Genomic DNA, 10,299 nt, shown 5'->3' on the forward strand with positions numbered 1-10,299 from the left:
AATAGATTTCAGTATGTCTAGAATATGCATTGTGAAGCAAGGACTAAAAAAGAAAAAAATATTGCTTTAAACTTATAATGAACTAATGAAATTAAATAGATAATGAATCTTTAGTCAAGTACTAGTTTTAATGGAAAACATGTGTAAACAATTCTGCTGTAACTCCTTATCAATTTATAACATGAACTATTGATTTAAAATACATGAATTTATAAGGTGTAAAAGTGTTTAGAAAACCACATAATCAATTATCCTGTTGTAGCAGTTCTGTCTGATAGCTGTATGAAGTAATTTTTTAGAGACGTTATAAATACTAAGAACAGAAATAAAGGTTTGTTGGAGCTTCTTATCTTTGCTTCATCTACAGCAAGTATTTTTTCTGCATGCCTGACTCTCTTATTTTTCCTCTTTTTCTTTCTTTTTTTAAATTTTCTTTTCTCTCTGGTTTACAAAGAGTTAACAAAGTCCAAGCTTCTCATCTGTCCAACAAGGAGTCCTTGACCCAGAGGAAAAACAGCCAAGTAACTAAGCCATTTTTTCCTTAATTCCCTGCTTCTAATAGCAGGAGTCAAGTTACCAGAAAGCATCAGTTTTTGGCCTTAGAAGAGCAAAGAGTTGTAGGAAGAAAAAAATGAACAAATAGTTAGCAACATCTGCCCCAGAAATTGCAACTTTTGCTCCATTGCTCCCTGCTTCAGTCTACCTTGGATGCTGGCCTGGTCTGGCATAATTTGATGGACAAGCATATTACTCTGAATTGTTCGTGTATATGAATTAAAACATGATATGAAAGTCAATAGATGTATTCAGATGTGAAATAAATAATAAAAATTAAATAAATAAATAAATAAATAAGAGGAAGGGAAGAATCTGAGTAGGAGAAGGGGGTGGAGGGGAAAGGGGGAGGATCAGGTATGGTGGGAGACAGGAGAAAAGCCCAGAAGTCCAGGAGAATGAATGGAAATATTCAGCTGCCAGGAGTGGATGGTGGGTGGAAGCTCTACAAAGTCTCAGAGACCTGGGGTATGGGAAGTTCTGAGGACCCAGAGTGGCTGACCTTAGCCAAAATGTCCAACAATAAGGAGATGGAACCAGAGGAGACCATCACCAATAGATAAACAGGGACCATTGGAAGGGGACACCAACCCACATACAAAGGAATTATTTTCAAATGTTGCTGACCATACACATTCAGTCCAGTGTTTGGAATAACTCTGGGAAGCTAGGACTACTATAGAGGAGAAAATAGTTGCATAAGAGGGAGAACAAATATCTTAGTAATGCGGCTTGCTTATTTTGGGAATGAGAGTAATGGAAATGCCAGAGGATATATGTTTATATTTATTATATCTATTTTATTTTATTTATGCACAAGTGTGGGGGTGGTATTGTGACTAAAAGTTTAGGCATCTAGAAAGGTGAGGAAGTGTGTTGCATCCCTTGAAGCTGGAATCATAGGCAGTTGGGAACTGTCCAAATGGGTCCTGAGAACAAAATGTTGCTCTGGAAAGCAGGATGGATTCTTCTACCTTTGAACAATCTCTCCAGACCCTCCACAAGGCATTCAGATGCACCTTATCCCTTTATGACCTGAAGACAGAGCTCCCATCTCTGCAGCTTTACCCTCTACAATCATGGAAACGTCAGCCAGTCCAATGATACACATTACAATTTTCCTCCTAAGAGTCTTTCCAGAGCTCTCTTCATATCTTTATTCCTTAGACTATAAATGAAGGGGTTCAGCATTGGTGTGACCACAGTATACATGACTGAGGCTCCTGCAGCAGAATGTGAGCTTTGAGCCACAGCAGAACTGACATACACTCCAAGACCTGTACTATAAAATAAGGAGACAACGGAAAGGTGAGAGGCACAAGTAGAAAATGCCTTGTACTTCCCTTGAGATGAGGAGATAGAACATATGGAGGACACTATCTTGAAATAAGAGTAAAGGATACCACTGAGGGAAATGGCTCCCAATAGAACAGGTACAAGATGCATTATGAGGTGGCTTGGAAAGTTGTCTGAACAGGTGAGTTGGGACAGCTGATTAAGCTCACAGAAGAAGTGGGGGATTTTCACATCTTTGCAGAAGGTCAACTGTAGCACAACAGAGCTCTGTAAGAAGGCATGTAGGATGCTAACAACCCAGGACAGCAGAAGCAGCAGTATACAGAGCCGGTGGTTTACAATGACTGTATAATACAGTGGGTGACAGATAGCCACATATCGGTCATAGGCCATCACAGCCAGGAGCAAGTTGTCTAGTTCTCCAAAAACCAAGAAGACACACATCTGGATAATACAGTCTGCATAGGCGATGGTCTTGTTCTGGGTCTGTATATTTACCAGCATCTTTGGGATGGTGGTGGAGGTGAAACAGATGTCCACAAAGGACAGGTTACCGAGGAAGAAGTACATGGGCGTGTGCAGGTGAGACTGTGTGATGATGGCCATGATGATGAGCAGGTTCCCAAGCACTGTTACCAGGTACATGGACAGGAACAGTGCAAAGATGAGGAATTGAAGGTGTGGGTTTTCTGAAAATCCAAGAAGAAAAAAGCTTGAAATTCTTCTTGTGCTGTTCCCTGACTCCATCAGTCACATGTGTCTATGAGACAAGAGAAAGGCAAGCTAACACGACTCTCCTTCTCACATTACTGATATATGTGATATGCTACATTTTATATGGTTAGTAATTAACTTCTGAGTTGTTTCCATGGAATTGTTCCTCTTATGGAGTCCCTCATGCTAATCTTGACAGAAATTTCTTTTACTCTCTGAATCTTTACATTAAAAATCATGTATTCCACAATTTAAATGAGAAGTTATTATGAATACATAATTATTAGTGCTGTATGTTTTTCAGGCAGTGCTTAGATTATTTATAGAGGTTGGTTAAAAATAAAAAGAACTTCATGTATATGAATGAAAATAATATCAGAAAACAAAGGAACCATGTTTAATGCCTTTTGGAGTGAAGGTATGACATATTTGCTTATCAATAGACTCAGCAAATTTCACCCTTTTAATAAATGTGAACACACACTGTGTGTACATGAGAATGGGGGAAAATAGGATAACAACTGAAACTATTTTCTTTTCCTTATAACAAGACATGGAGTGGCAATGTAGTAAAAAAAAAAATACTAAAGAATATTAAAGCAAGTATAACTGACTGGAAAGATAGAATCTGCCTTTATGTGTCTGCCAAACATGTGCATGCATATATCTGTGATTTATGCATTTTGGAGGAATCACACCCAGAAATTTCTGCATAGTAACCCGGTGACATTCTGACTAGATCATTCTGTGTAGTGGGATGTTCGGTGCCTCATGGGATGCTTAGAAGCAACCCAAGCTGTAATGAAACTCCCCTATATGACAGATGAGCAGTTCTAGACACTGAAGAGTGAAATTGCTTCACATTGAGAACTACAGTTTGTCCTAAAAGCAAAACTGTTATTTCAGCATGGGTATAATTATATATCCATGAAAAAGAACACAAATTATCATCCGAATGGATCCACAGGCTCAATTATACAGAATTTTACATTGTGTGAAACAGCTAATCTGTACTAGGAACATTCCTTTTCAGATGTCTATGGCTTTTATTTAGTGAGAAAATAGGCAGAAAAATAGAAAAGAAAATAAGAGTAGATATACAAAGCATAATGACAGGCCTAGAATCCTCCTGGAGCATTTCATAAGCAATGCATGGATAAATATGCATGCATAATGTGTAGAGATACTTTAAGATATACTAAGAACCCCTGAAATGGAAAAGAGCAGTGTTACTCGTGTTTCCTTAGTACATTGAAATTATTGAGATAGTGTTATTAGTTTTATTTAGTATCATCACTGTTTTTATTCATTCAAAGTGCTGCTGTTCATTGTGACTCTCTTACCCACTCATACAGAGTATCTTAATCACATTTTCCTCCTCTACTACATTTTCTCATTTGTCCTCTCTCCTTCTTTTACATTTCCATGTCCACAATCCCACAAAGTTTCTCTATTACATGTTTTCTTTAGTGTGGATAAGCGTGGGGAAGCACAAAGAAGTGAAAGGAGGGTAATTATGTTACCATGCACTGTTACTAATGTGTTTCCATTGATTTTGGCTTTTAACTTATTCCCAGTAACTTTCAATGTCCATAGGATACTTCCACACAAGTGCACAGCATGTGATGATCATCACAAGGGACTTAATGTTGCCATTTCCTTCAACATTTATTACCTACTTTTATTGTAAGTATTCACACTCTCTTATAACTTCCTGTTTTAAAACCATGTAATAAAACATAAGGGGAGAGTTTTTTGAAGTAACATGTTTGTTTCTTCTGAAACAAATATTAGACAAGAAAGTATATGTTAGAAAGTTCAAACTGTGATAGCCTTGGCATACTGCACATCAAGAGGCCTTCAGCACTCATGAACCATCATTTGGTAGCAGCTTGAATCTCCTTTTCTCCTCTCATTTTTTTTCTTTCCTAGACTTCAGTGACACCCTCTACTTTATATAATGTTCACTTTTAGCTTTTGTTTTAGGTACTTCAATATGAACCAAATAGCTAAAAGTACAATTTTTTGATGATTTTACAAGGGGTAAGTAATTTAAAATCAAACTTTTGAATACTTGAAAGTAAGCAAATATGATTTTTAAAACATCTCTAAATGCATGGAGGCAGCTTTATCAAAACTTAGTGTGTCTCATAGAGCTGCATATTCAAATATGCTCAACTCAAATACATGGATTTTTCTTAAATGATAAAAAGAATGAGTGCCATGCAAGTAACGAATAAAAGTGTGGTACTTTACCCCTTTGGGGTGTATCTGATTATAAACATGCAAATAACAATAGAGAATAATAAAGATAAAGAAACACACTGGAAACATGTACAAAATGACCTGATGGAAAAAGAAGACAACAATAAATGACCACCGATAAGTCCTTTCTGAAGAACAAGAAGCAAGTTGAATGCACGTATGGCTGATAAATAGATTCATGCACACAAAACAAACTTTCTAATATTACTATAAACACACATTTAGGGATAATAAAGGAATAAGTGGAAGACAGGCAATTTGTGAAAAAGAAAGTAAAAGAACTCTAATACATATACTGAAAGAGTACATTTGACACCAGGAGCAAAAATGTTCCCACAACAGAATACAGGAAAAGGCCTCATAGACATTCTCAGTAGAGAAAGGAAATGAACAATAACCTCATAGAAACTTTGAGTCTCTCAGAGATTAAAACAGTTTCTGTGTGTGTGTGTGTGTGTGTGTCTGTGTGTGTTTATCTGTGTATGTATGTACATTCACAGCAAGAGTTGATATTTAATTACCATTTCCCATCAACTTGTAAGGTTGCCTTCCACTGATCTTTCTCATCATCATATAAACAGTCCAATAAATATCATTTAATACAAAAATGCCTCTATTTCTCTGCACCCCAGCCCCGTATTCTCCTATTACTTTAACTGTAAGATTCTTGGGTAGTTCTTACACTGAAATAAACTTTAACATCTATCCCAGTTCCCTATTCCATCCAGGATTCTGTTTTTGCCATTTCTTGTCATCAATGAAACTTTGAATTAATTTCTTTTAATATTCATTTCTCAATATAATATGCTGAACAAAAAGTGATGGAATGGCAAGGTAAGCACTCACAAAAATCCCACTACACTAACAGGGACTGGCTCTCCAGTGACCTCAGAAGGACGAACCTAGGACTAATTTCCTTTGACACTCTCTTGCAGTGTCTACAGAGTTTTGAAACTCACCTGAACATTCTCTTTGAAGAAGTTCCCTGAATAGCAGCTCAAGATTCTCAGCAAATTGTGGGGACAGAAGCTCTGAGCCAGACCACACAGCACAAAGAACTGAAAACACTTAAGAATCTAGAAGAAATGAGTGCTACCACTCCAGCTTCTGTCCAAGGCTGCATTCTCTGAAGAGAAGGCTGAAGTGTCTTATATTTGCTCATTGGGCACATTTCCCTATTTTACATCATTATCCTTTAAGCAGATGATTACCCTCTGGGACACAGGTCTGGAAAGCCAAGAATTTAATTTTGCCGATTCCCAGGGACCCATGACTTTTGGTTGTCTCTTCTCCATGAACTTAACTACTCTCTAGAGGCCTTGTCTCCTAGCACCATTATCCCATTGACATTTTTCTAATGCCTAACACAAAATGGCCTCTCTTAAGTCAATCTCAAGAATCTTTAAAATATTAGTCAGTGGATCATACAAAAATCCCTGAAACTTCAGAAAATTGTTCACCACATCTGCTCTCAAAAATATTATTGTTGTTGTTGTTTTGCCTGCATATATGTAAGTAGAGTGTATGTGCCTCCATGGTTCAGAAGATGGGATTAGATCCTGTAGAACTGGGGTTGGAGATGGTTGTGGGCTATAATGACTGTTCCAGGAACTAAACCTGGATTATCTGCATGGCAGCAAATCTGCTAACCACTGCTCCATCTTGTCAGCCTCTCCTTCAACTTTCTTTTAATTTATTTTTTTAACTTATTCAATTTACATTCTACACACTGCCCCCTTCAAGGTCACCCCATGTCACAACCATTCCCCTATCCCTCCTCCCATTCTCCTCTGAGCATGTGGGGGCAACCCAGGTTTCTCTCCCTCTCCCAGCACTTCAAGTCTCTGGGAGGCTACACACTTCCTCTCCAAGGCCAGAAAAGACAGCCCATCTAGTAGAACTTACCCCAGGTACAGGCAACAGCTTTTAGGATAGCCACCAATCTAGTTGTTCAGGGCCCACATGAAAGTCAAGCTGCACATTGCTACATATGACTGGGGAGGCCTAGGTCTAGCTTGTGCATGTTCTTTGTTGGTGGTTGACTCTGAGAGCCCAATGGGTCCAGGTTAGTTGACTGTTGATCTTCTGGTGGAGTTCCTACTCCTTTGGGGCCACAATCCTTCCCCCAATTCTTCTATAAGAGTCCTGAAGCTTCATCCGCTGTTTGGCTGTGGGTGTCTACATCTGTTTGAGTCAGCTGTAGGGTGGGGTCTCTCAGAGGACAACACATTCCTGTCTCTAAATATAACAGAGAATCATTAATAGTATTAGGGATTGGTGTTTACCCATGGGATGGGCCTCAATTTGGGCTGGTTATTGGTGGGCCATTCCCTCCCTCAGTCTCTGCTTTTTCCCCCACACTCATTTTTTAATAAAGAAGCCAAAACCATACAATGGGAAAAGGAAAGAATCTTCAACAAATGGTGCTGGAATAACTGGATATCTACATGTAGAAGAATGAAAACAGATCCTTGTTTAACACCCTACTAAAAACCAAAGTGCAATTGGATCAAGGACCTCAATGTAAAACCAGACACAATAAATCTCATACAAAATAAAGTGGGAAATACCCTTCACTGCATTGGTATAGGGAAAAATCTCCTGAACAGAACACAAATAGCTCAGGCTCTAAAATGATAAAATCATTTATCAATTGATAAATGGGACCTCATGAAACTGCAAAACTTTTGTAGGGCAAAGGACACAGTCAATAGGACAAATCAACAGCTCACAGACTGAGGAAGTATCCTTCCCAACCCTATATCTGACAGAGGGATAATATCCAAAATTTACAAAGAACTCAAGAAGTTAGACACCAACAATCCAAATAACCCAATTTAAAAATGAGGTAGAGAAGTAAACAGAGAATTCTCTACTGAAGAATCTTGAATGTCCCAGAAGCACTTAAAGAAATGTTCAAAGTCCTTGGTCATCAGAGAAATGAAAAACAAAACAAATCTAAGGTTTCATCTTACACCCACCAGAATAGCTAACATCAAAACTCAAGAGATAGCACATGCTGGCAAGGATATGGAGCAACAGCAGCACTTCTCCACTGCTGGTGGGAGTGCAAACTTGCACAACCACTTTGGAAATCAATTTGGTGTTTTCTCAGAAAACTGAGAATAGTTCTGCCTCAAAATGCAGCTATACTAATCCTAGTCATATACCCAAAAGACACTCCAACATCCCAGAAAGACACTTGCTCAACCCTGTTCATAGCAACTTTATTCATAATAGCCAGAAACTGGAAAAAATCCAAATGTCTGTCAGCTGAAGAATGGATAAAGAAAATCGTCCTGTGGAGACTCAATGACCCAGGGTAGGGGAATGCTAGGGCACTAAGACAGGAGTGAATGGGTGGGTGGAGGAGCACCCTCATAGAGGCAGGGGCAGGAGAGGATGGAGGTTTGTGGGGGGGAAACTGGGAAGGGAGATAACATTTGAAATGTCAATATATAAAATAACCAATGAAAAATGAAGAAAAGAAAGAAAAGAAAATGTGGTACATCCACAAAATAGAATACTAATCAGCCATTAAAAACCAAGATATCATGAATTTCATGGGCATATGAATGAAACTTGAGAATATCATCCTGAGTGAGGTAACCCAGACCCAAAAGGACATGCATAGTATCACTTATAAGTGAATAATAACCATAAAATACAGGTACCATGTTACATTCCATTGACACAAAGAGACTAAACAGGAAGGAAGCCCCCAGTGAGGAAGACTGAATCTTGCTTAGATGGGGGAATAAAATAGTCATAAGGGGAAGATGGAGGGAAGTAACTGGGAGGGAAAGGATTTGGGGGAGGGGAATAGGGGATTCAGTATCAGGTGTGGGGAAAGATAGGAGAGATGGCTAGATGGCCATGAAATGTATGGAAATCTGTAACTTACAGGAGCAAGGAAGTGGAGACCATTTCCAAGATGAGACAGAGACCTGGGATAAGGGAGACACTCAAGAATCAAATGTGGGTAATCTTAGCTGTGACTCACTACATTGGGGATTTGGAACTTGAAGAGGCCACCACCTATAGCCAGACAGGAACCCCAGTGGAGCATTAGAGACACTAATCAACCCACAGATCTTTCAACCCAAAATTTATCCTCTCTCCTTTAACTCTTACTGAGCTTGCTCTTTGACAATTTCATACAAATATTGCATGCATTCTGATTATCCCAAATTAATCTTAATCCCCTCCTATTGTTATTCCTGGTCTGCCTTACCCTTATGAATTCTTTCTATTCTTATTTTATTGTTATGTTTTTATACTCACTGAGATTAGAAAGTATCATCTTTTTGGCTATTAGTGTAGATCTATGCACTGAAGACTGTTTGGGTCTTCAGTGGTCACAAAACTAAAGAGAATGATTGTCCCACAACAAGAATTTATCAGTAGCCAATAGTTCATCAGGAAGACCAGGGCACTATTTCCCTAATTCAGTTGCTGTGAAGTCATGGCTGTAGTGTCTTTGTCATACTCAGAGATAACCATCTTGTATGTGTTGCTGTCTGTGTGGGCCTGCATAAGATTTCTACCATATAAAATAAGTTATGAATATGAGTGGGTGTAAATGTACTGAGCTTTCAACTCTCGCTGACTTTCCACACACTCCCCCATATTCTCTCTCATCAAAGGCTCCTAGCTCCAAATTTTCATATGAAAGTACATACCCTGAAGAAGCAGGTAAAATAAAAAGAGATGACTGCCAGAATAAAGATATTGAGAAGGATTGTTTCCAGCTTCTGGCTATTAGAAATAAGGCTGTTATAAACATAGTGAAGCATGTATGTGTCCTTGTTACATGTTGGAGCATCTTTTGGGTATATGCCCAGGAGTAATAGAGCTGGTATAACTATTTGTGGAGCGCTGCTGCTGGTGTTATAGCCACTCAGGTAGAAGGTTCATCCACCCCATCTTATTTTTATGGTCATCCCTTTTATAAGAATGTGGAGATGGTTAATTCTGTTCAGAATGTTTCTTTTGGCCCCACCCCTGTGTGTGTTTGGCCTCCTTTTGTGTTTATTGGGCGGGCTTAGGAGTGCTAGCTGTTGCCCTAGTAGGTGTCTGTGCACTCTGTCTATTTTGCATCTGTCGGATGGCAAGAGCCCAGAGACGTGGGAAGGCTCTAGTGGTGCGTGCCTTTCAAGCCATTGAAGCTGGTGTATCTCCCCAAGCATAGTTATTGGCATTAAAGCCACCTGAGACCCCACTTTTCTCCTAGGCTTGGACAGCCCTTGCACCCCTGAAGGCCTACAGGCATCATTGCACATGGGATGGGTGTCCAGCCTGTTTCCTGGGACTCAGCTCTTGCACCTGGTGGGCTTTGCCCATTGCACCCAGTAGAGTGAGTACCATGGTTTAAGCCTGTCTGCCCTTGATCGTGAGATCCTACGTAATGGAACTCGCTTGATCGAGCAGTAACTGCTTATCCTATTAAAACAAAAAGGGGGAACTGTG

General features: G+C 39.2%; 1 protein-coding gene across 1 annotated transcript; it reads right to left on the reverse strand.

Moving 5' to 3' along the window:
- Positions 1 to 1,515: 1,515 nt before the first annotated feature.
- Positions 1,516 to 5,978, reverse strand: LOC116075955 (olfactory receptor 1082). The gene is made up of 2 exons (XM_031349468.1): positions 5,790 to 5,978; positions 1,516 to 2,611 (listed from the first exon to the last, which is right to left on the reverse strand). The coding sequence occupies exon 2, from the start codon at positions 2,596 to 2,598 to the stop codon at positions 1,666 to 1,668; it is 933 nt and encodes a 310-aa protein (XP_031205328.1). The 5' UTR covers positions 2,599 to 2,611; positions 5,790 to 5,978; the 3' UTR covers positions 1,516 to 1,665.
- Positions 5,979 to 10,299: the final 4,321 nt, after the last annotated feature.

This window comes from Mastomys coucha, unplaced genomic scaffold (genome assembly GCF_008632895.1).
Source record: "Mastomys coucha isolate ucsf_1 unplaced genomic scaffold, UCSF_Mcou_1 pScaffold4, whole genome shotgun sequence".
Taxonomy (NCBI): Eukaryota; Metazoa; Chordata; class Mammalia; order Rodentia; family Muridae; genus Mastomys; species Mastomys coucha.

What these genes read in the sequence shown, in the direction of transcription:
- LOC116075955 (XM_031349468.1), bottom strand. Translation starts at nt 2,598, where the DNA reads ATGGAGTCAGGGAACAGCACAAGAAGAATTTCAAGCTTTTTTCTTCTT.